General features: G+C 35.7%; 3 protein-coding genes across 5 annotated transcripts; 1 reads left to right on the top strand and 2 right to left on the bottom strand.

Moving 5' to 3' along the window:
- The first annotated feature begins 686 nt into the window (after nucleotides 1-686).
- On the top strand, nucleotides 687-5,868 carry LOC112732970 (respiratory burst oxidase homolog protein C). The gene is made up of 11 exons (XM_025781810.3): nucleotides 687-1,513; nucleotides 1,602-1,764; nucleotides 1,849-1,897; nucleotides 1,980-2,093; nucleotides 2,171-2,593; nucleotides 2,657-3,040; nucleotides 3,124-3,335; nucleotides 3,450-3,552; nucleotides 3,650-3,723; nucleotides 4,594-5,132; nucleotides 5,423-5,868. Exons 1-11 carry the CDS (start codon nucleotides 1,027-1,029, stop codon nucleotides 5,530-5,532), a joined length of 2,658 nt encoding a protein of 885 aa, XP_025637595.1. The 5' UTR covers nucleotides 687-1,026; the 3' UTR covers nucleotides 5,533-5,868.
- Nucleotides 5,869-8,433: 2,565 nt separating this feature from the next.
- On the bottom strand, nucleotides 8,434-10,098 carry LOC112735307 (uncharacterized). The gene is made up of 3 exons (XM_025784857.1): nucleotides 9,207-10,098; nucleotides 8,830-9,105; nucleotides 8,434-8,768 (listed from the first exon to the last, which is right to left on the bottom strand). Exons 1-3 carry the CDS (start codon nucleotides 10,096-10,098, stop codon nucleotides 8,434-8,436), a joined length of 1,503 nt encoding a protein of 500 aa, XP_025640642.1.
- A 12,568-nt stretch (nucleotides 10,099-22,666) lies between these two features.
- On the bottom strand, nucleotides 22,667-26,375 carry LOC112732969 (replication factor A protein 1-like). 3 transcript variants are annotated; one of them, XM_025781808.3, is made up of 11 exons: nucleotides 25,416-26,375; nucleotides 24,993-25,260; nucleotides 24,803-24,899; nucleotides 24,563-24,690; nucleotides 24,390-24,474; nucleotides 24,166-24,298; nucleotides 23,937-24,094; nucleotides 23,725-23,848; nucleotides 23,413-23,595; nucleotides 23,271-23,336; nucleotides 22,667-23,188 (listed from the first exon to the last, which is right to left on the bottom strand). In XM_025781808.3, the coding sequence occupies exons 1-7, from the start codon at nucleotides 25,569-25,571 to the stop codon at nucleotides 24,035-24,037; spliced, it is 927 nt and encodes a 308-aa protein (XP_025637593.1). In that variant the 5' UTR covers nucleotides 25,572-26,375; the 3' UTR covers nucleotides 22,667-23,188; nucleotides 23,271-23,336; nucleotides 23,413-23,595; nucleotides 23,725-23,848; nucleotides 23,937-24,034. The 3 variants fall into 3 exon arrangements, with proteins under 3 accessions (XP_025637593.1, XP_072069515.1, XP_072069516.1); XM_072213414.1 differs by having other exon boundaries at nucleotides 22,667-23,336; XM_072213415.1 differs by having other exon boundaries at nucleotides 22,667-23,336; nucleotides 24,166-24,283.
- Nucleotides 26,376-26,783: the final 408 nt, after the last annotated feature.

The raw sequence follows: 26,783 nt of genomic DNA, 5'->3' as shown, positions 1-26,783 counted from the left end.
TCTCTCTGTCTAACTAATCATATCAAACGCTATTGTTGCTTAATCCATCAATTCTCGTGGGATCGACCCTTACTCACGTAAGGTATTACTTGGTACGACCCGATGCACTTGCCGGTTAGTAAGTGTGGTTGTAAAATACCGCACCAAGTAGCGCACTTTGGAAACAGGAAGCGGTTGAGTAACGTGCGTGTATTTACTCTTAAATGTGGGAGTGTAATGCGCGTGTGTTTTGTTGGGTTTGTGCCAACCTGTAAAACTTGTAAGACAAAAAATTTGTATGTGTAGCATACTTGTATATAGAAATGTCCCGTCTACTTCCATTGTATATATTTTTTTTGTTAAAAAACAAAAATAAGACTATTAATTATTTATTGATTAAAAAATTATTTATTACTCCAACTTTAATTGGTTTAGCACTTACAATTTTTTTTTCTCTATAGATACATCCTACTACTATATATAGTTGAACTTGAATATAAATTTGTAAGAATTTAAGAATAATAAATAAAAAAAAAAGAATAAAATCTTGTTATTGGTGATTAAAATAATTAAAAAATATACAAGTACAATCTTATTTCTTAACCTATCTTCATGATACAAAAGTTTCAAATCAGATATTTATAAAGTCATAATAAAAAAGAAATCTAAACGCAAAAGTATATAAAAGTGAGGGAAGATTTATAATTGAGCAATCTACATTGACATCACCTGTTTTCAAATTTCACCGCTATCTATTAAAGAAATGAACAGCACATTCATCATTCATGAAAAAACTGTCATTTTCACCTTTAACTTTCTTAGTTCCAATATGGGGTGTCTTGTCTCTACTACAAATATGCTACACTATCTTCCCTACAACAGCAAAATAATGCAACATATATACGTATAATAGAGAGCAAGCACCAAGCCTCTAATAATAGGAGAGAGGGCCAAAAAAAAAAATGAGTTTGAAAAGAGAGACCTCAAAGTGTTGTTTCAGTTCTTGACATTACCAATACCAAAGAGGAGAGATAAGCTTCAAACAAAATGGCCAAGGAGGGTGCAGATTCAGCAGATCTTCACCACCGTGAATCTGATATAGAACTCATTGGTGCTGAAACTCAAAGGGGACAAAAATCCCAGGATGAAAGAAACCTGGTTGAGGTGACAATGGATATTCAAGGTGGCTCAGTTGCCTTACGCAGCGTTAAAACTGTTGATGAATTGGTAGAAGATGAGAAATCAGGTTTGATTGGTAGGAAGCTGGAGAAGAAAGCCTCGTTTGGTGCATCTGTTGTGCAAAATGCAACCAACCGTATGAAGCAGCTGAAGCGTTTGGCTTCATTTTCAAAGCCATCGCCTTCAAAGAAATTCGACAGGACCAAGTCCACTGTGGCTCATGCTCTTTCTGGGCTCAAGTTTATCAGCAAAACTGATGGTGGTGCAGGTTGGGATGAGGTTCAGAACAGGTTTGACAAGCTTACTGCTGCCACTGATGGAAATCTTCCCCGTTCTCTCTTTGGAAAATGCATAGGTATTGCTCTTCTGTTATCTTGCTTTTCAAATCATACACAGTCAAAGAGAAAAGTAATTGCTAAGCACATTCTTGAATCTGGCTACAGGAATGAACGAGCAGTCTAAGGCGTATGCAGAGAAGCTTTTCGATACTCTTGCCCGCCAGAGGGGTATTCAGGGTGATTCCATTAACAAGCTCCAGTTGAGGGATTTCTGGGACCGTATTTCAGATCAGAGCTTTGATAATAGGCTCAGAACATTCTTTGACATGTAACTTATTTATTTATCTTCCAGTCTTGGTCATTGGTCAATATGAACATTGGAACATCAAGAACCTTAATTTTTGGAATGCAGGGTTGATAAAGATGCAGATGGCAGGATCACTGAGGAAGAAATTAAAGAGGTATGGCCTTACTTCACTAACTGATCCAGGGTTTGAGGTTCACATAGACTACTTGACCGAATGCTAATAATTATGGTCTCAGATCATATGTCTAAGCGCCACAGCAAACAACCTCACAAACATACAAAAGCAAGCAGAAGAATATGCAGCTTTGATAATGGAAGAACTAGACCCGGATGACGCTGGATATATAATGGTAAATCTGAAAACAACTCCATTCGATATCATTTGATTCTCATCTAGGCCTATGACAATTTTCGCTGCGAAAAACAGATAGACAACTTGGAGACACTGTTATTACACGGACCAGATCAAACTACAAGAGGAGACAGCAAGTACCTGAGCCAAATGCTAAGCCAAAAGCTTACACCTACTTTTATGAACAATCCTATTAGAAGATGGTACAGAGATACCAAGTACTTCTTGCAGGACAATTGGCAGAGAGTATGGGTTTTGGTGCTATGGATTTGCGTCATGTTAGGTCTCTTTGCTTATAAATTTGTGCAGTATCGGAATAGAGCAGCGTATGAGGTGATGGGCCACTGTGTATGCATGGCAAAAGGTGCAGCTGAGACACTTAAATTGAACATGGCTCTTATTCTGTTACCTGTTTGCCGAAACACCATCACCTGGCTCAGGAACAGAACCAAGCTAGGCGTTGCGGTTCCTTTTGATGACAATCTCAACTTCCACAAGGTAAATGCGAAGCATAACTTATTGTTTAGTTGGGTTATATCATAAACTTTGTGGTCTGTGCAGGTGATAGCTGTGGCAATAGCAATTGGTGTTGCGGTACATGCTGTATATCATCTTACTTGTGATTTTCCTCGCCTTCTTCATGCAAGCCCTGAAAAGTACGAGCTCATGAAACCTTTTTTTGGAGACAAACCATCAAACTATTTGTACTATGTTACATCATGGGAAGGAGTAACAGGGATTGTAATGGTTCTGCTAATGGCAATAGCCTTTACATTGGCCAACCCCAGATTCAGAAGAGGCCGGGCCAAACTACCCAAACATCTACAGAAACTCACAGGTTTCAATGCCTTCTGGTACTCCCATCACCTCTTCGTAATCGTCTATGTCCTATTGGTTGTGCATGGAATCAAACTTTACTTGACCCACAAATGGTACAAGAAAACGGTAAGCCCCTTCTTCAGTTAACCCCTTCATGTCTATTTAGTAAGAGATGAGCGACAAGTAATAGGCATCATTGTGTTGTGTAGACTTGGATGTATTTGGCTGTTCCTATCATCATTTATGCATTGGAAAGACTGATTAGAGCACTAAGATCGAGCACAGAATCTGTGAAAATATTGAAGGTGGCTGTTTATCCCGGCAATGTGTTATCACTGCATATGTCAAAGCCTCCAGGGTTTAGCTACAAGAGTGGACAATACATGTTCGTCAATTGCGCTGCTGTCTCTCCATTTGAATGGTATGCATTAATTCAAATAGATTCTATTGACTGAATCTTAAGCTTTGTATATCTTTTTATTCTGTTCCACCTTTTAAACACAAATAAACATTAATTGCCTTTGTGGTTTCACAGGCATCCATTTTCCATAACCTCCGCCCCGGATGATAATTACCTAAGCGTTCATATTAAAATAATTGGTGATTGGACTGGAAATCTGAAAGCTAAATTCGTGAAGGTGAATTAATCTTTATTTGTTTATTTATGTTCCTATCAAAATATTGGTTTCTCGTATGGTAAGTAACTAAGTCTATTGCTTTGCTAAATTCTATCAGGCGTGCCAGCCACCCCTCAATGGCCAGAGTGGACTTCTAAGAGCTGACTGCATCAAAGGAGACAGCCAACCGAGGTGAGCCCGAAGAAGTGGGGAAATTATGATGGCAAGCGACTAATATTTTACAAAACCATCTTATTAAAACTAGCTATTTTGGACCTATTTAGGTGTTTATGCATTTTATCTATCTATTAATTATTAAGAAAATTGAATAAAATGTCAATATTTCAATGGATAAAATGTATAAACACTTAAAAATTATCACAAAAAAATGTTCAAATAATATTTTTAAATGTTTTCCATGTGATAAGGGCTTCCAATAATAATAATAATAATACCGGAAATTTTATTAAAAAATAATGTAAATTCTCAAAGTTATTAATGAATTAAAACTAGAGACTTCAATAGTTTATTTCCTTTTAAAAAAAGTAATGATATACAGGCTGCTTTAGATCCTGCATAACATATTTATTCCATTAGCTAAGTGATCCAGATGACCAGATCCAATAATTGTAGTATAAGTTCTTATTTTATACTGTATATTTAATATATGTTCTAAAAATATTTATAATCAGTTTTTATTGATAACATTTAAAAATCATATATCCAAGTATTTCTCAACAAAGTTGACTGATTTAAAATTAATTGGCAAAAATTAAAGCGGGGACTTGTTTGTCCTTGCCTTGTTTTTGGACTTAGGAATACAATAATTGGAACAATCGAGATTCCCACGCATCTTCTCACATGTTTGTGATTAATAATCAGATAAAAATAGTTAAAGAGTGGTTGTTGTCTGGACTTAGGAAAGAAAAAGAAAAGATTAGGTGGATATGGATACCAACTGAAAACTACTTAAGCTTAATTAATTAGTGTGGTGATAAAGTAGCAGTGCGTCTGACTTGACTAAAAATGGATCTTCTATTTTGATTATGATGTCATTTGCAGTACTTTCCCAAAAGTCCAAGTTGATGGTCCGTATGGAGCGCCAGCGCAAGACTACAGGGAGTATGAGGTGGTTCTGTTAGTGGGGCTGGGAATTGGGGCTACCCCAATGATAAGTATACTGAAGGACATAGTTAACAATTTCAAGGTGATGGACGAGGAGTACGGAGAAGGTGGATTAGGTGGTTCTAGATCAGCCACAAACCAACAAAAGAAGGCAAGGTTAGAGGAGTTCAAAACAAGGAGAGCATACTTCTATTGGGTTACCAGGGAACAGGGTTCCTTTGATTGGTTTAAAGGGGTGATGAACGAAGCAGCTGAAGAGGACCACAGGGGAGCCATTGAGCTCCACAGCTACTGCACTAGCGTCTATGAAGAAGGTGACGCTCGATCTGCTCTTATCACTATGCTACAGTCTATAAACCATGCAAAGAGTGGCGTGGACATTGTCTCTGGCACTCGTGTCATGTCTCACTTCGCCAAACCTAATTGGCGCAGTGTCTACAAGCGCATTGCGCTGAACCATCCACATGCCCGCGTTGGTGAGTGTCCACTTCATCATCTCACGTTCCTCTTATTTCTTTCTTTAACTACTCATAGTGAAAAACGCTTCAATAATTGCTTATCAATTACAGTCGTATTATTATCTTTATTTTGCCAAAAAGATGGCCACACATTAGTGTTAAATTCAAGACTAGCATAAAGCGGTCTCTCTCTGGACTTTGGAGATGCTTTCGATCGACATCAATTAGTATATATGAGTTTTACGTGTACGAAGAAAACACTAGTTTTTTTATCAAGAGATAAAGATAGAGTGCTTTATGTAATGCAGGGGTCTTTTACTGTGGGTCACCCGCTCTCACTAAGCAGCTTCGTCAGCTGTCTTTGGATTTCTCTCACAACACCTCCACCAAATTTGAATTCCATAAAGAAAATTTCTGATAAGATGGAAGGCATTGATGACCACAGGATCAAAGCTGAGGGAACGAGCTTGTCTCCACCTTTATCTCCGTTCCCAACCTTCCACTGTGTCTATGTACAGTACTGTTGATGTTTTTGCCTATATACGGTTGTTATGGCTTTTGTAAAAGGAAGAAGATATATATACGTGTCCTAATTAAAAAAGGGTTAAGCCACCAATTACAGAAACAGGTGGGGAAAGTAATTTGCCTGTCCTGATCAAGTGTCTGTTAGATATATATCTTATGTTTTCTTTTATTTTATTCATATTGAAATAAATAAAGCAGCGTCTTACAACGGGAATATATTATCTCGAAAGTATGGGAATCATATCATATCTATCTACTTAATTTTTTTGTAATAATATGTATATAGGCCAGTTTTCTGATAGCTATAAATGTGGTGGCTAGTGTTTGACTAGCCAATGCTAAAGTGACGTGTGGCAGTGCAGCTTAGCGTTAAATGAATCAATCGAAGCGGTGATAAAGATTAGTGCTAAACCAAGTGCTGTAACACTTTAACTTATGATCTTTTACCGCGTTGGCAATATGGTAATTTTTAGTCCCAAAACTTGTTTTCTTCTGGACCTTGAACTGGATGGACTAAAGTCATAGGCAACATGAGGGGTTTCACAGCCTGACGATGACAGCGACTACTCCAACTATGGTTGCTAAGGATCAGTGGCGTTGCCTCTTCCGAGTTCGTCGCCAGTCTGACTGTGTGACAATAACGGAGTTAGCGGCCACAATAACGGCGTCAGCAGCGGCAAATGGACAAAGAACGACGGCCTCTCTCCTCTACCATGAAGAACGGCAGCAATGAAAGGATGAGGCAGGAAAACGAGTCAAAGTGTGGAGTTTCTGTTCGGATAGCAGGTTTAGGGTTTGATTTCTTGGGTCTGGGCCAACCTATGATCTCAGTCCTTGATCAAAAACAAAAATGATAGTCACAAAATATCCCACCGCGGACCACCGCCACACGTCCTGCTCTCCAGCAGGATGCCCCAAGAATAACGTGCCGTCGAAACTAGCTGGGCACCACCTTTCGATACCTGATGAAGGTCTACTATTCGAACCTTAGTTCTCCATAAATTCTCTCCACAACAAGTCTCTCCAACGATGGTTTTCTTCATTCATCGATTTCTTTTTGCACAATTTTTCACAATTCTTTCAATTTTGCATTTTTTAAAAAGGGTGAATACCCCCCATCTTGGATAAAAAAATTTTTGAAAGACCACGAGGCTTTAAGAAAAAAAAAAAACTCATTTCAAAAAATAATACTCATTTTAATTTTTGATAATTAATTTTATAAAATTGATTAATTTTTTTGTTAATAATCTCTTTTTAAAACATATTTATATAATTTATTAATTATTAATATATTTTTTTTAATTTTATAAATAAATAATTTAAAATTTATTAATATTTTTTAATTTTACATAATAAATTTAGTCTATGTATTTAAAAAAAATAATAACTATTTTAATTGGTTAAGATTTGAATTTTTTTATTCCAAAATTTACTTCACTTACAAGCCCATTTAAGCCCAATACTCCAATAGTAAATAATTTTTCCTAATTCCTATATATTCGAATACGATTTTCTATATCATTCGGCGGCTTATTCACTTTTTCTTCCGTTTTTCTCCCGTTCCTTATTTAATTGTTTCTCAATTGAGTCTCAAGTCTCAACACATGTACAAGTGTCTAACCCATGTCAGCATCACCGTTACCCATTATCATCAGGTTTTTAGTATTACGCTTTACTGTTCAATCTCTAATCCTATTCTTTATTCTCCGCATCTATAATTTTTTTTAACTAGTGCAGCTCCCCGTGCGATGCACGGGTATGTATTTGAAGAATTAAATTGTTGAAAATACCACATATATTATACAACACATTTAAAAAATTATATGTTTTGAAAGATTTCTCTATATACAACATTTATTGTTGATTTTGATAACATGTATCCACTATTTTGAATAAGTACTTGCAACCCAGCCTTCGACTTGACTCTTGATAATGCTACATATAGTTGTCCATGTGTAAATACTGGTCTCGGTAAATATAATCCAACAATACTTAGTGTCTGTCCCTGTGATTTGTTAATCGTCATAGCAAAAGAGACAATAATAGAAAACTGTCTACGCTAGAATCTGAAAGGTAAAGCTTGGTTATTGGGAATCATATTCATGCGGGGTATTAGAACCACTTGACCTACCTTGTCACCTGTTAGTGTAATGCATTCGATCACGTGGTTACCCAATCTTCTGACTTGCAATCTTGTTCCGTTACATAACCCATTCGACTGATCAATGTTACGCAGTAGCATGACGGGAACACCAACTTTTAGAGTCAATTCGTGAGGCGGTAAACCAGAGCAATTGATGGCATTAAGGACATCCTGTGATAACCTATCCAATTCATATTCCATGTTTCCTTCTTCCACACATAAAGTGTCAGAGCTCAAATAAGTTTTCTCATCAGCGTTTACATGTTGCATAATGAAAGCGTTAACCTCATTTACAACTTCCAATGTTGGGGTCAAGATTGATCTGTCCTTGAAAAAAGATGTTATCTGGATGTTAGACAATAGGTTGGGATAAACGAAGTCCACCAGTTTCTCGAATGCATCGATTACAATTTCATCATGCATAAGCACAATCGACTCACCATCAGTTGAATCTCCAGCAAGGCCGTCACCTATCCCCAACAACCACGTGGCAAATTCATCAACGTCTTTCAATGTGGTAGTATCTACGCCAACAATTAAACGCATGTTCATCGTGAGCCTCAACACAGTACAGTGTTGCCACAAATAGGATGAGTTTATGGATGCCTGCACAATATCTTGTCTGGAACCCATTGGTATTACAGGCAATATCTACCTAAAGTCCCCCCCTAAAACAACCACCTTTCCTCCGAATGGCAGTTCTGCGTTATAGTAAGGTTCAAACCTAAGAATGTCCCTCAAGCATTTGTCAAGAGCCTCATAGCACAATTTATTTAGCATGGGTGCCTCATCCCATATAATAAGCTTTGCCTTGCAAACCAGCTTGCACAACGAAGTGCCTTGTTTAATGCAACAAACCGAGTCTTCGTTCAAGTCAAGGGGTATTTTAAACCTTGAATGTGCTGTTTGTCCATTTGGAAGCAACAAAGAAGCAATACCGCTAGATGCCACGTTTAGAACAATTTCACCTCTACTTCGTATTGCTGCTGATAAAGTCTTATAAAGATACGTCTTTCCAGTACCTCCATAACCATAAATAAAAAAAACCTCCATCATTCGCATCTACGGCCTTCATAATCACTTCGAATGCTTTCCTTTGATCTACATTCATTTCTGTGAAGTTTTTAGTAAACTCATCGTGTAGAACACCACGGTCAAAGTTCAGTTCATCCATGATCAAACGATCATCTAACCCCTCTACAGAGGTAATACTTGGAAAAGGCATTTGACAGAATTCTTTAAGCGATCTACCATTAGCCTGGAGTTTTTTCTCTATCTTTGAAAGGGTGAGATTCATGATTTGGTCCTCGGAAAGTTGCAAGTCTATCACCGATATACAAAGATAGAGTTGTCAGATATGTGAATTTAAGTTAACGAAAAGATAATTTGGAACCAAACAACAAAGATATAAGTGTTAAGCTCACCTGCAGAATGCAATTTTTTTCTATGATTATATAAGATGTCCTCAGATAGCACACCATAACACTGTTGCCAAACGATTTCAGGTCTACCAATGTTGTTTGACAATAAGAGGACGACAAAAAGGTTGCGTATGTAAGCTGCAGATGCCCAAGAACTTGCTTCTAAGATTGCATCAATAAATTCTTTATCATCTTGTAGAAGCCCCAATGCATAGCATGCTTCCTTGAACGTAGTATACACCACGCCCTCAACCGTCCACAAGTCAACAAAACTCAAACAACCTTTTTGAATATTAAGTAGAAGCCTGAGGTAATAGTCTTCACCATTACCACGTGGGACATGAGTTAATCTGCCAATTGAGAAGCCTTGTTTCCTAGGCATCCACATGGAGATATCTTCTTTCCAAACGAATTTGGTTGGAAACTGACTATAGGTAAGCGCACGACCAGATGCAAATAGTCTATTTGCAAGCATCCATGCTAGGATCTTTGTTGGCTTGCCGTCAGCCCTGTCGATGACATCAACTATGTTCTCATAGTCTCTAAAAACCACGGGATGTTTGTTTGGTAAGTGAAAAGGGAGTTTGACAACCGATGGTTCCTTAAGTTGTATCTCATACCCAAATATTCTCCATGCAGCTTCATATGCAGATATGTACCTACAATCGTAGTAATTTCTGATCTCATCAATTACCTTTTCGAGCTGTCCTTCGTCATTGCTCTGGAAGAAAGAAGCCGTGACTCTATCATTTCCCTTGTGAACGTATTTAAACAAATATTTTATGGCAGATGTCTGACATGTATGCTCAACGTTAATGTGGCAAGCATACTTTAGCAATAGAGATGGGTTGTACGGAACTATGTATGCATTATCGAGAACTGTGTTCTTCTTCATGATTGTTCTACCGTTGTCTAGCTATCTGTATTTGGGGAACCCGGCTTCATCAATTACAGTTCGTGATCTAAATTGTTCTGGAAAAAACTTTGAGCACCGCCCATTGGACATGCATGGGCTGGTATTGTTGTATCTTCCACACTGACCATGAACCATGAACTTCTCAACAGCTGCGTAGAGTCTAGGTCTCTTGCGCTTGTCGGGGATTTCTACTGATATGAGCTTGTCTATATCCTCGGGTGATTTAGGCTTATACAGTGGGTGCATGAATAACAATATATGAGCATGTGGTAACCCTCGTTTCTGGAATTCCACTGTGCAGACATCTGGACATGGTAATACACAATTATGGGAATTTAATAAATTTATGAATATACATAAATTAAGATATACATACAGCCAGTTATTTTCCCGAAGAACCTTCCTTGCTTGAAGTCTGCAATTAACTCACTTAGCTTTATGTTAAAAATTCGTGAAACTATGTCTGGCCTGTCCTCTGCTTTTAATCCGGTGTCTTTCAGTAAACGTTTAATCTCATCCCATTCAGGATTGCATGTTATGGTGATAAAGTAACTTGGGTAGCCAGCATACCTGCATATTGCGAAGGCATCTTTACAATGGTTAAACATGTACCTGGGTCCACCAGTGAAACTACTTGGAAGGATTATCCTCTGTCCAATTGACACAGCATTAGCTTCTCCCCTGATGAATGACTCATGGAGTGCACTATATTTGTCCACCCTCAATTTTGGTTGATTGTTCCTAATGAAGCTAAGTCGTTCAGACTCTATCATGGTATATGCATCAACCAAGAATTGTTGAAATAACCTCCTTGATTGGAAAAGGATAGGTGACTCATTGAACCGCATTTGCAGTCGGTAGGCAAAAAACTCTCTCATGCTAATGGTCTTCCTTTTCTTAGTACGGTCAAACCCGTAACGAATAGATGTCTCAATGCCCAATCTAAAACCATCTTCTCCATAAGGAAACAATAAGGGGTATTGAAGAGCCAAGTATAACGGGTGTAAAGCATCTATTCTTTGCAATCTGTTTGACGTTGATTCTATTATAATATCTCTTTCAAGAATGGAGTCATCAGTGTCACCTACAATTAGAATGGCAACCTCAGACACAGTTGGTAAGTTATATACTCTTCCGTCCTTCTCACGCTTTCTAATTAGCTTCAATCTGATTTCTGGATTAGAACCCTCAACGAACCTATCTCTAGCAAAACGGAAATTCTTTGCAAGAGGGTTGTGAAGATCTAACATCTCTTTCAGTTCATACACAATCCACGCCTCAATTATGTTGGATTTTGTTTCAGAACTGAAATCACACAAATGAACTACACCGTAAATTATACATTTTCATGGGGAAATATAAATAATTTTTAATCGTGCCACTAATAATTACATTGAAAATGGTCCTGAATAACAGGAATGGATCCTCTCAATTTTTTTAGCAATTGAGGGAGTATAGTGTGATCGCTAACGCGTCAATACTTTCTTTCTTGGTTCTACTTATAAAATTAATAGTGACATATCACACTATACCCCTCAATTTTGAAAAAAATTTAGAGTATCCATTCCTGTGAATAACAAATTAGAAGAAATACCTTACAGCAGTTATTCTGTTGTTCACTTCATTCTCGGTGTCGTATATGTACAATTGTGCAAACCTCAGCCTTTCATCGATGGTAGGAAGCAAACTCCCAATTGAATGATAGTTTTGACCGCTTATTGAAAAACATGGTGGTGCTGAGCCATTATTAATAACCCGATTGACTTTTCCGGCCATGGATGTAAATGCAAACATGGAGTTAAATTTTCTTATATTCTTTTTGAAATATCTCCCTTTGTCATCATTCAAACTGTGCAAATCTTGTAGAACTTGTGGTACCGTGTTAAGCAGTGGCAGCTCGACTTTACCATCCATGCAACAAAGGCGAAATCTGGGGACTCTATTCCTCTTGCTTTTTGATAGTCTCTCACCCTCCCGCATGCATGCATTACAGTATATACAACAATGGATCGCATCACCGACATCCCGAATCTCTGTTCTTTCAATTAAAAAATGTAATGACCAATCCCGTAATATATATAGTATATGTTAATTATAATTGCACATAAAAATTTAATGTATGTACGGACCTTGTTCCATAATTGATTCAATGTTTGCGTCAAATGACTGATGGTTTGGATCTGATGGCAAAGCTATTGCATGGGTTAAATATAATTAATAGGGGTTTCCAAAATAAAATCAAAGCAAATTAAATCCTGAAGACGAACCAAAAAATTGATAACCGAAAAAATCATAATTTGGATAAACAAAAATAATGGGAATATAAAAAAATGATTTTGTTTAATATTTTAATATTATTTTTAGTGACCATATTATCAAAAGGAGCACATAATTGAACATAATATTTTTTCGTTTTCAGGTTTTTCAATTTAAAGCGATGAAAATTATTTTTAAGCCAAAACACGATTTTTTCAGTTGAGATTCCATGACTTACCCTGTTCGATCATTCACCCATCCGTTTGTCTCTGAGCCGGCAGAACCAAATCATAACTGATGTATCGGGAAAAATATGAAGCCAACGCCTCCAACTCTATGTCCACTCTCTTCCAACGGTTCTTCCAGTAGCTCTTCCAACTCTGGAAGCTCTCCTCCATTATCTTACCTTAGGTTTTCCATTCTCTCAGTACCATTTAAAGACAAAGGATATCTTTGAAACTTTCTTTTACCATGGGGTTCGTGAAACAATATAAAGCCAACGCCCCCAACTCTATTTCCACTCTCTTCCAATGGTTCTTCCAGTAGTTCTTCCAGTAGTTCTTCCAACTATGGAAGCTCTCTCGCAGTGTCTTCTCTTAGCTTTTCCATTCTCTCAGTACTGTTTAAAGAGAAAGGATATATTTGAAACTTTCTTTTTCTGTTTCGTTTAAAATTTTTGCTATATTTTTTTAAATTGGAATTCTAAAATTGTCTAAAATTTGAGTTCTAAAAGCACCACTTCCGTTTTCTCTATTAATCGCTGATTACGTTACTAATAAGTCCTCTATTGATTGCGTACTTAATGCTAGATCTCTTCCATTCTCTTCCACCGGTATTACATTTTTTCCATATGCCTCAAAGGTAAAAGAGTCCTCTAAAAAGTTGCTCTGCTGTCTCTCTAAATTTATACTTTTTTTTTTGCAAATTAGATTTGAATATTAAATGGTGTGAAATTTGAGTTATGATTTCTTATTAGATTCAACCAATTTAGTTTTTTTAATTCAAGCTCTTTCATTCTCTTTCCACTTGAATTTTAAGTAATTCTGTGTGTTTTGTTCTGGTCATAAGTCATGAATTAGTGATACAAAAAATTTGAGTGATGGTTTTTTACTATTTTGTATTCTGATTATTTTTCTTTTTGTAGATTCTTTGCTATTTTATTAGGGGAAGAGCAGTAAAAAATGGTATTGAGCACAAAGATAAATTTCATGGCGAACATACTAAATATAAATTTTGTTATCTAGGTAATGTGTTGGTTATAAGTGTACCTTGTTGTTCGTCGGTGTAACAATATTCTACATAGTTAGAATCCATGGCGGCGTCGTCAAAGGCATCTATCACTGTGTAAAGTCAAAGTTGTTATATATAAAATACTACATTACTTGGGACAATTAACCTAGACACCATTGCTCTCATAGGTTATAAGCGAGTCAAGTTTTTTCGCTCTGAATGCTAACTTGAAACAAAAATTTAACGAGGCGAACCTTCATCATCCTCGATGAAACCATTGGTATTTTTGGTCGAATCAACGGTAAGAAAGGACGCTTGTACTGCATAAGGATGCTGTGACTGCTCTATAGCTGAGCGATGTTGCATCCGCCCTGCGAATTGAACAATGATTAATTAGTTTGATTCATGATATGGCATATAAACTGTGATAACACTTGCCATATAATAAGTAGAGAGAATACCACTCCCCTCCCCTGTGAGATGATAAAATGACACTTCCATCCCCTCTATTTATAAAACATATATTTTCCTTCTCCATAACTTTTAAAAAACCTCATCTTTAATACATTTTAAATTTTTTAGTGTTAACTAATGTTAACTTTCTTTATTTTCACGAAAAATTAAATTATTTTTTATAAAAATACCTTTTGGAAAAAATTTTATTTTTATGTCATTAAATTTTACTTAGCAAAATACTCTTTAATAAATTATTTTTTATTAATTAAATTGTACTTTCACCATAATATTTTTTTAAAAAATAATAATTAAATTATTTTTTTAATATATCTTTCAATAATTTTGAAATTAATAAATTATAATTCTATCATAATGTTTGTTAACAATTATTTTATATTTTACTATTAATTTTTCGATATCAATATGTATTATTTTAATGTTAAATAAAAATCTTACTATTGTTAATATGTTTAACAATTAATATATATTTATATTGAAAATAATCTTATTAAGATTTTTTATTTAATTTATTGATATAAAAAATTAATAGTAAAATATAAAAAAATTGTAACAAAAATTTTGGTAAATGTTGAAGGGTACCTTAGGAAAAAAATTTAATTATCAAATTGTTTAAAAAATATTTTGATAAAAATACAATTTAATGAATAAAAAAATAAATTATTAAAGAGTATCTTAGTTAGCAAAATTTAATGATAAAAAATAAAATTCTTGCTAAAGGATATTTTTATAAAAAATAATTTATTTTTCTTGAAAAATGGATAAAGTTAATATTAATTAACACAAAAAATTTAAAACGGATTAAAGAGGAAGTTTTTTGAAAGTTATAAAGGAGGAAAATATACATTTTATAAATAGATGGGAATGGAGTATCATTTATATATCTTGCAGGGGAGGGGAATGGTATTTTCTCTAATAAGTATCCAGTTAGGCAATGCTCTGGCATCTATGTATATGTTAAAAAATAATGAATTTAGAATTGTACACTTTTTTAATTTTGATTTGGAGTAAGTAATAGTGTATGGCATAGTTATGGGGATATAGGATGTTTCACCAGGCTGTGATGACTGCGTCAAGCAAATCGGACGGTCCGATGGGAGGGAGAGTAATCGGATAGTTCGGTTACAATAAGCGAAGAGCCCGATTTGTGTACCCTGAAATTTTTAATTTTTTTAAACACAAAACGGAGGGTCCAATTTGTGTACTCTGAATTTTTTCAACTTTTTAAACACAAATCGGAGGGTCCAATTTGTGTACTCTGAATTTTTTCAATTTTTAAACACAAATCGGACCATCCGATTTGTGTACTCCCACAATTTTAAAAAACACCCAAAATTACAATGTTAAAGTATATCACTCGTTTTACTTTCATATCAAAATTTTTTAGCCAGAATTAGTTTTTGAAAAACAAACCTTGACCATGAGCGACGACTTTGTTCCTTTCATTGTGCAGAAGGGGCCTATTCAGTGAAAAATATAGTACATGTGAGGTGTTATGTTCATGGCTTCCAAGTTGATTAGTTGAACTTGGGCTTTAAGTGATGGAACCGCATGACTGGAAATCGGGTAAAATCTTTCCATTATTAATTTTAAAAATTGCAAACCATAAATGGACAATGAATATGTCATTAAAACTAAATCTAATGCACCAAAGTTTCTCACCATTGCATTTGATTATTAACCAAATTATCCTGTGAAGTGGAAGGGGTACAGTTCATTCCAGACGTGTGTCGAAAGTCTTGCATGCATTGAATGATGGAGGAGCATGGATCGATAATTCTAATTCCTCCATTGCTGGATTCATGTGCATATTGGTTTCTCTGGTAAACTGAAAAGCACCATTTTAATATAAGAATTCTAATGAATGTATAGACCAAGTTCGGTTGTAGAAGGAATTGAAGCTGTAAGCGGATGGAGTGATACCATTTGAGATGTTTGCCAGAGGACTGCGCAAACAATCTGGTTGGGCCACAGACTTATTTTTCTTGCGAGCAACATCTTTGAGACCGATCACATGCAACTCAGAAGGATTTAACGAATAACTTTGTATGGTTGGATCCGTTGGGCTCACTGATGGTTGCGTTGAAAATGAACCCCTGAACACCATATTTGAGTGCCTCTTAAGAGGAAGAATTGATGCCGCACTTGAGGCTATGATGGGTAATGAATATGTTAGAAGAAGTATATGAAGGAGCAGGGCAATGTATATATGTATTTTTTTTGGACAGGGGGCAATGTATATATTTAAACCATGAATGGGCTAATAAGAATAGCGAGCAATAAACTAACCAGTCGGGGCATGGATTTAGGGTAATGCTTGTTGTCTCCTTCCTCTTTTCTCATGCAGTATCATTCTCCTCCTTAATCTGGCTAATTTGGGTCTCAGTATATAATCATTATAATCCATGATAGAAAAAATAAACTAAAACTTATGACAGCTAATATCTGATGATTGTGTATTTATATTGTAAATGGAGATGAAATTTTCAGGAGGGAGATTATGAATTGTACAAATTTTTCCTTATATTTTTGGACGTAACTTTGCAAATTTACGTATGGATTATCGGCCAACTTGACATGTGTGTGTGCGTGTTTGAAGCTTGTTTAGTGATCTAAATCCAAATCTGATAACTTTCCACGATCATATAATTTAATATTTAATAATTAAGACTAAATATTAAACAAAAGACATGATGACAAATTGAAGTGAACTTGGTGAGAGGTGTTGGTCTGTGTAAGTTAATTAACACTTAACACATGAGATGCCATCTCTGAAGATTTATTAAAGTTATCTTTTTAATATAGCTCTCTATATATTATTAGTAATTTTCAATAATTTTCAAAAAATTGAAAGCACAGTCTTCCAATGAACCAAATATATAATTTATGATCAAGAAAGGAGGATAATCTTACAAAGAGAATCAGTGGATCCTTTCATACTTAGAATTCACAAAGTCTATATCTTAATTAAAATTAATAAGATAGTAAGATTAGTAAGATTAATAAGATAATAAGATTAATATTAATAAGATAAGATTAATAAGATACATAGCGTGTTAAGTTGATAGCTACATCACACAGTCCAAGCACTGATGCAGGAAAAGTAACTTGATGAACCATTTTTCTTGTCCTCATGTATCCTAATTGTTCATAATATGCCAATGGAACAACATGAGAAAATCTATGCATAATGGTTCACAGAGTTACTCAACAAAAACATTACACGCTAGTCCATATACCACCAAAACATGGAATAACTAATACATACTAATGTGGTAGTGAGTCCATCAAACATGCAAGACTTCTACATACATGAAATACTCATTAAAGGGTGATGCTATGAATCTTAACATACTGCCAGCTCTTAGAAAGTGATTCCTCACAAAAGCTCTCCATCCTCTATCCATTATGACCTCAACAAACCCATAGGCAATATTCCAGTTGAGACGCATGTGGTACTGCAATCTGCTAGATAGGATAACATGAACATCATTGAATCTAGACGGAAAGGCATGGATGGCAAAATTAGTAGGAATAGTATGCATCACAAAGTAGCAAAAGTTATGCTCATAAAAAGTAATAAATTTATAAGGTATCAATTGCTGCATTGTATATATTGCATTGATGTTAACATAAGTTACCATGTAGGAGCATCGGACCTCTTGATTAGTAAGGATGGACATGAATGAGTAATAAGGTGCATTATCTGACCATTTGCTTGGGAAGAATGGAATGATGCACGGATTGTTGAATCTAACAAAGGAAAAAACATGCGAAGTACCATTGAGAAGCTGACTGGTAGGATATGTTGGTGGGAATTTGTACAATGGTACCATAGGTTGCTCCTTGGTAATCTCGACATCTTGGTGGTTTATTTTCACAATACATTGTTCCTGTATAGTGGTATCTTCCTTGTCAGTGTCAGGCACAACGTTGAGGTCTATGTCTAGAGGCTTTGAAACAGGATGAGACTTCTCGAACTCTAAAATGGCAGGAGCAGGTGGCGGTTTGATGGTAAGGTTGTTGATGGCAGTCTTTGCATCCATGCTTCTTGCATGCTCACGGTAAGGATAATTAGTCTTCATCTGGCCTTGACCCGATTGACCTCGTTTCCTCTTCTTGTTAACCTTGTACGATGCATAGTGGAAACTCTCTATCTGGTAAAAAAAAAAGGGTCATTTGGCATAACTTGTTTCCCTTTATCCGAGCTATTAGATACAAAACGATCCTTTACATAATGGAAGACGATTGGGATGCTTGCCATCTTATCATCCTTCACCTTTAGTACATAGAAGATATCATTGAAAAGGTAACGCAGCTTTATGGAACCCCCGTTTTTGAGGCGATAAAGTTGCACCAACTTATCAAACCCTTCAACAATATAACCAGTGTTGTGGCCCCTAAGAATTTTCAAGGAAATCAGGTTTCGATTGGTGTCCACAACTTTCATCTTGTTATCCAAGGAGTGGCTGTATTTTCTAAAGAATAGTGTAGGAATAGCATGCATCCTCTACGCATAATGAAAATGGATTAATACAAAATAGTCACATGCATGGAAGTATGTCTAGTGTTACTTTCAGCAAGAATCCATTAACTATTAATTAACTATGATATAAAAAGAAAAGGTCATGATATCATACCGCCATTGGATCAATAGTGAGATAAAATACACGACATTGTTGATCAATGTCAGATGCCTTTGTACTACTTTCCATTTTAGGATCGATAAAGACGCCAGTTGATTAATGGGGTAGCGTTAATGCAGTGATTGAAGCCAAAAACGTCCTTCGTGGGAATTAAGTCGCTGAGTGGATGGAGTGGACAATAACTTCCAACATACAACAGAGGATCTCTATTAATGAATGGAAAGACCCCACTTTTACAAAGGGTATATGAGGGTATGTGAAGAATGAGAAAGAAGATGTGCCTGTACGTTTCACACTAACTATGTTTTTTATTCATTGTCGTACTCATTTATAGATCAGGCATGTTATTTAGAATTGATAAGTTGAAGAAAGACTCTAGTTATTAACTTTTGATAAAGCCCAATCTATACACATGGAATTTTAATTTAATAAAATCTTTTTTTTACGGTGATGAGTCAGTCATAGACCTCATCATTAGCGGTGTAGCCTATTGATCAGTACATCACAACCCAATGTGTAAAGTCTGGAAAACTCTATAAAAGCAGTGTTGGAATGTGTGTAGACGTGATCATGGTGTAAATGGTGGTAATTAAGCAACAATATAATATTAGTTCAACTTTTGAATAGCGTGAGCAGATAATGTTATTAAGATATATATGATACACCAAGTATTAATGAGGCGACGACAAAATGGATCAGAGCAGGTGAAGGCTGCAGTCAGAGAGTACTTCTGAACACAGGGTGATAACTTGTTACAAATATTGATGGGGTGGCCTACAATATTCAATAATAGGTTGTGTAGGATTCAACATGCATATACTCAAATATCCATGTTTGATTTAGCGCCATAGTAAAGAAAATTGATGAGTAGATTTCATTCCTTCACAACACCATCAGACCTAATAAATTCCACATATTTTGAAGAAACTAATTAAGTCTCTCATTGTTTGCATTAGTGTTGGTACCCCACCGCACAAAACAACTGAAATAATTCTGATTCCTAAAAGAGTACTAAAATGAAAGTTGAATGATAAAATGAGTGTAACTTATTTACAGATGGAGCATATAACTAATAAAAATCCATGGATGAGAGTGATTTTTTGGATATACTTGCATGGTTTGCGTGAAAATGAAGGATGAATGGATTCACGCTGCACAGGTACAAATGAGCATTTTTTATGCAGATCACATAGAAGGACAAAATAGAAGAGAGGGGTAGTGTTGTTTATGTGTTATCCATTGCTGGGATTTAGAAACGATCTGATGCATTTGTGTTTGACATTTTTTTTCATGCTGAAGAATGGGAGGTGCAAGAATGGAGTGGCTTGGTAAGTAAGACAATTTGCCGCGCCAATTTGATGGAGGTAGTACAATGTTGTGTATTGTTATACATACATACCTGTAATGATGCAGCTTAAGCATGATCATTGAACACTTTCCTTGAAGATCCGGCACTAATATAAATGTGAGTAAAAAATATGTTTGTCGAGCATCCAGTTGAGTTGGGTCTTGTAATAGTATTTGACTATTTTAATGTTAAAAAATACAACTAATTAAGTGGAATAAAGACTCTGTACTTGAGAATTTTTTTTTAAAACAACTAACATTAGGAAATTAAAGTTTTCAGCTTTTACATAGGAAAATATTAATGCTGACTACTTGGTTACATAATTAAAAGGAAAATAAATTAGTCTTGTGGAAAGAAAGATAACAAAGAACATCAACAAAGAGCAGTTATCAATTGCTGAGTGTCTACCATGTCTGATCTCCTTCAGATCTTGAGAATTTTGACATGCAGGGTGGTCTCATCAGATGGTAAAACAGAGAACTCCAGAACGGTGCCGGCTCTAAACCTATTGTACTTAGCAAATGTCTTCCATCCACGCGTCAGATATAACTGCACCTTCCTTTTCTTGCTCCATCTCAACCCCATTCGGTAGCAAGAGCCATTGTCTAGTATCACGTTAACATGGTTATGCCTGCTGGGGAATGCACTCTCAGCAAATCTAAGCGGTATTACCTTCCGATTGAATGTAACAAACAAAGAAATAAATAAAATAATGTCAATTAATCTGTGATGGAATACATGATTGTGTAAAGTTAAAATATGACCATAAAGTTACCACTGCACTGCTTTGGACTTGGGTGGATGTGAGAAGTTTCAAGCAAGTCAACGGCTGGGCTCCTTGAATGGCTGTACCAGGGTCTGAGCTGATTAACGGAAACATTATATTATTGCCTGCATTTTTTTTTTGGTTTGAGTGGTTGGATGGCTTGTAGAAGAAACATGATTGTTAAGAGTTTTGCAATTGAGCAACGCCTGATTAGGAAGTTGATGTTGATTCTCCATAAAAGCATTTCCTTGGTTAGACATACCATTTGAATTGATAATGCAAGGGTAGTTTGGGTCAGACAGAACATAAGATTCTTTCAAAGATGGAGCACTCATAAAGCCATCATCTCTTTGAAAATTGATACTTATAACATCTTGCGTATAAACAGTTTACACCTCAGGTGGGTAGCAAGTTGACACACTCGAAGAGAACACCGCAAGTGGATAATGAAGAGTTTCTTGGCTAACGGTGCGTTGCAAGTTATGTTGGGAAATGACTATATCATCACAATTTGAATTAACAAAAGAGGAGGGAGGAGATCAATGGTTCGTTGTTGGCTATTATTAAGAGGACCCTGCGATTTGATTGCGGTGAGTGAAATGCTTGGGGGACATGAGAACTCTTTAGTGGTCATGCAGCTATCCTTAAGTTTCATCACAACAAATATATCCTCCTCAACATACAATAACTTCATCCAACCACCATGAGTAAGCCCGTAACATGCCACCAAATTATGAAATCCATTGATAATATACCCAGCAGAGAAACCTCTGCCCAATGAAAGCTCGATTTGATTGTCATTGGCGTCTATAACAATCATTCTATCATGAAGGAGATGGTTATATTTCCTGTAAAACAGGGACGGTAACTCATGGGTAACCTGTAAATACATAATATAATAATAATGAGTGTCGCAGTAATTAAGAAACCAACGCAAAGCACAACATATGGAATTTGGGAAGGATAACTATGTTTGGGGTGTGAATGAAACAACTTACGGCAACAAGGTCTACATAAAGATAGAATATGTGATCATCGTCAAAATCCGACGGAATGAGCTTGTTTTTCCCCATGTTTGGATGTCTTGAATGGATAGAAATGTGTAGAAAATATTGGTATGGTTCAGAAGTATGTTATTCAACCGTTAAATAAATTGAAGGAAACAGTGCCAGGGCTAAAATAGACCCAAGGGAAGTGATAAACACAGGTGAATGAAAATGAACATTTCCATTGAAAACAGGAATATCAGTATATGTAAAGAGGATAGGGCGGTGGCGTGAAACGGTAAGAACAAATGTACTTGTAGTGGGGTTTATAGAAAGGGGGAACACTGGTAAAAATGACACCTATGCATGAGGGGGTAAAGAAGGAAAGCTTTGGCTATAAAGGTACAAAAAAATTTAAATATGTAGAGTATTAAAAAATTGTGCCGAGTTAAACTCATTCAGGTTGGATGGTGTTTTGCTGTATCAAAATTTAAATACTAATATCTGAATATCAAAAAAAGAGAAAAAGTACACACGGGTGTGCCCTTCAAGCAGGTTGCGCAATAATAAGTTCTAGTTCTGTTGTGGGTGCTTTTATTCATGAGGATTCATCCTGTAATTTATGCACCTCATTGAATGGTAGAACTAATTGGAATCTTAAAGAGATGATAGTCTCGGGAAAAAGCATGCTTTGCGAATACATCATAAATTAAAAATTCCAACGTAAATATCTTATGGCTTTGAAACCACCAAAAGATGCATAAGGGTACTATGCATGCATTAGAATGGTCTCATTCTTTGTCTCAACACATGGAAATCAACATAATAGTAATTTGAGTGATATTTAGAAGGGGTGACCACATTAAATACTAAGATAGCATTAAAAGCAACATCACAGTAAGCAGGTGCATATCATGGATACTGCTCCTGCCACACATACAGGGTAGTAAGCATTAAAGAAACACAACAACATGCATGGTTTAACTGTATATAGCCATGCGTTATTTGGAAAACATAGGTAAAGGGGAACCTATAAAATTCCCCAAGTTCAGGACAACACACAAGATCTTAACCGAAAGTAGCATTAACAGTACAAAACATAGTGTGATCCTATAGGTAGATCATTAATCTATGTGTAATTTCTCTTGTAGGCTTTGGCGCACTAATCCTGATGGGGTTTATCAACACCAGCAACCTGGCCATCCTTCAATTTCCTACACTTTGTGGATGATCCTTCGGCAGAATCCGGACAGAGATCAATAAGCTGTTTAGTCCATCCGCCACTAACAATGTTTCTCTTTGGAGTTGAGTAACCCTCATTAGTGTCGCCGACCAAAATCTCAACAGAGGGTGAACATGTGTGCTGAAATTTGAAGGTATTTATAAAAATAGATTTTCGTTGGATTTAGTAAAAAAATATGTGATCTGTTGAGAATGACGGTAACCTTAGGCGTCTCTACAGACCCAGATTGCATGCTGAGTAGTTGTGAGTGCTCTAATGCTAGATTTTGCTGAATCATGGAGATTGCATTAGTTCAATTGAAAACAAACTTCATTGAAATGAAATAATTCAATGCAATTAGACACCTGATATATGTCATGCTTCTGAATAAATTTTGATATGACAGACATGTCTCCACAAAGCTTCATGACAATTATCTTGCACGGTTGGAATGAGTTAAGATCCTCCATCTTCACGGAGACTTTGAAGATAAATTTTTTCCCCCTAAAAGAATTAAGCTCTATCGAGTATTCCTCATTGGTGCCACCCTAGAGTTAGGATGAAAAATTAGGTATGATGTACTGAGTAATGAAGTTCATATTAACACAAAACGATAGAAACGTATCATCTTACGTGCATCTAGAGTATCTATAGTATATGCATATAGTATACAATACCCTGGTCAGTTGTGCAAGTCTGAAATCAGAAGCTGAGATCCCAAGAAATTTGGAAGATTCTTTGTCATACAGCAGAAATGCAGCCGAATCAGTGTCATCAACAACCTTAATATTAATGCTATACCTGTTTAAGAAAATACGTTAGCAAGGATGAATGTAACTTTAGGCACGCTTGTTCAGTAAAATTTTTAACAAAAGGTTTTGATGCATACCGTGGAGTGTGAATGGTGGGATACGTGTCGCATTTGGCGCAGTGGTATGAGTTCTCGGCCTCCTTCAGAGAATGGAAACAATGTTTGCAACTTTTGTATCACCAACCGTTCTTAGGATCGATTGCAACAACAGTTCCAATTGTAACAAAGCTCCCATTCTTAAAAGTAATAACTCATAAGTTCCAGAAATTTGCAGAAATAAAAACAATTATGTTATTTAATGACTAACCTCAATGCATTCCTTGAGCTTAGAAATGGATTTATATATTGACTTGTCAATGAGATCTTCCTCAATGGAGTATACAGGTTCAGTCGCTATTTGGGAGAGTTGATTTGGAGGTGGAACACTGGACATAATGACACTGGTAGTATTTTAGATATACATACACGTCATTCGTTTGACAAAGCTGATGAAACAGTTATTGAACAAAATAATAGGATGAAATGTAGTACCTTTTACAAAAATCCTTTACCGCCTGAAAGTCTGCATTGATGTAAAGATTTGAATTATAGGTAGTGTTTGATATCCCCATTGTACCTGCCACAAACATGGCATTCCCTCAATTCAGTACATGAGCAAGGAGATGTCGATGACTTACAATTCCAAGAACACATGAGTGACAAACCTTTAAATAGATTGAACTTAGCGAATTGTACAATTAGGATATACTCAGACGTCGGCTGCTCTTGAATATGTTTGACCAACTTACTTGCGAACTCCTCCCAAAGTGTACAGCGAATTTTTCCTTTTCCCCTGGTTTAGATACTGTAAGTCATATAACTTTAAAAAAACTTCCTAATAACATGAGGCTAGCCTATGACGAAAATTAGAATAAATATTAGATGAGATCAGCTTTAGCCCTAACTGCATGTCGTCAAGTTCCAGAACGATGTAGTTGCTCTTCTTTCCATTTTTAGTAAATTCAATTATGTCACCCTTGGCCGTCAGAAGACCAATGACATCTGAAAAGTAAAGGCGATTACATTTTCCCATCAGATTGTTTGACATCATTAACAATGCTATATAAATAGAATATCTTAGCAATTACATGTTACCTATAAGATGTGACTGAGTGTTGGTGTGGTTGAGTATGACTTCGTTAGGAACAAATCGGAAGACATTCTCAGGAAAGGATGGATCATCAACTAGTCGAAGTTGAGTATCCCTCTTAAAGTAAATCCTGCTAGCATGATTAGTGGCCTTGTATTTTTTATCATTAACGGCAACTGAAAAGTTGCAGATGGTATATATTTTTCCCTCCACCAACTCATCCTCAAACAGCCTCCGCTGTGGATTCCTAATGGAACATTGGATGCGATCTCCCTGTATGCAAATCATGGCGGTACATGATGCATGTGAACGTACAATTCACGTGGTAATTCATTAAGTCAGCTGCTTTTTACATAGCTCTGGTTTGCTAATAAAACCAACACATAAATAAATAAAACTAAAAAGCTACATTGTGTTAGATAGCTCACCAGCTGGTCCATTGCCACAAACTCCAAAGTTGGTCTTACGTATTTCTGCTGGACGGGGGACAGTGACCATATTTTCAATGCCCTCAGCTTGATCCTATAGATCAAATTGTCATTAGATGCATCCACATCCTTCAGGTAGTTGTAGGTGCTTGCCATTTCAAAACAATATATGGTTTTAGTTGCAACAAATTCTAGTTTAGGTGTCAAGCAAAAGATGTTGGACTATCTGGTCTTGGTGATGTATTTATAACCACTTGTGGCGCTTGTAGATGAAGAGGGTGAATGAGGTTGTTGCCATGAGGTCGAGACAAAATTGGAAACTCTAAGTGCCCAAAAAGTGTTTGCTGCACTTCAGAGAGTTGTTCTAAATGTACACACGTAGTAGCATGATGTGATAATTTCATAACTTAAGTATTGGTTATTGATTAACATGAGTTAATAATGTTAATTAGTAGACTCATACGACCTGGTGATATCAAGCATAACATTTTCAATAAGAGAAAAAGTGAGCGCGATATACAAAATATATGAGCAATAAGTAAATTAAAATTAATTTAAATGAGATAACAACAAAAGGAATGCATTTCTTGTAATAATTACCCAGTATTATTGATGACTAAATAAATTAAGAATAAAGATTAAATATATTTAACATAAATAGAAATAAAAATATAAAAAAAGACCTACAACAACTACAAATAAACACATAAATATAAGAATGTAGACTTGTATGATGGATCATAAAAAAAGATGGGTTATCACGAATGGCATTTTCACGTGGCATAAGTTGCGAAAAAGGTAACGCTTATCTTTTACCTCTAATAAAAAAAATATATTATATTACTTGTCTTATAATTATAACTTTTCAGATTTAGAAACCATTAAAAAAGAGAACATACGAGACAAAATATATGAGCAATAAGTGATCGGCAATTAAATTAAATGAAATACTAACAAAATACAAACATCATAATTTCCCAGTATTATTGAAGATTCAAGAGTTAAAGAATAAAGGTCTCACATATATATATATATATATATATATATATATATATATAACTCAATCAAGTATTAAATAAATAAATAAATAAATAATATATATATGAATAAATAAATAACTCAATCAAGTATTAAATAAATAAATAAATAAATAAATACATAAATAAATAAGCGTGTATACTTGTACATTAGAACACAGCATAAGATTGGTTCATGATGATGGCATGTGCACACGCACAGGGCATGCATGGTTACACATGTCTAGGTATATCTTGTTATATTCATATGTTTCTATTGCCGAAAAGGTTACTCCTATCTTTACTTTTAATAACAGGCGATACTATAACATACAATTAGATGTTCTTAGGA

This window comes from Arachis hypogaea, chromosome 13, assembly GCF_003086295.3.
Source record: "Arachis hypogaea cultivar Tifrunner chromosome 13, arahy.Tifrunner.gnm2.J5K5, whole genome shotgun sequence".
NCBI classification, from domain to species: Eukaryota; Viridiplantae; Streptophyta; class Magnoliopsida; order Fabales; family Fabaceae; genus Arachis; species Arachis hypogaea.
Note: the sequence above shows the minus strand (reverse complement) of the source record. Positions and strands in the feature narration are given on the sequence as shown.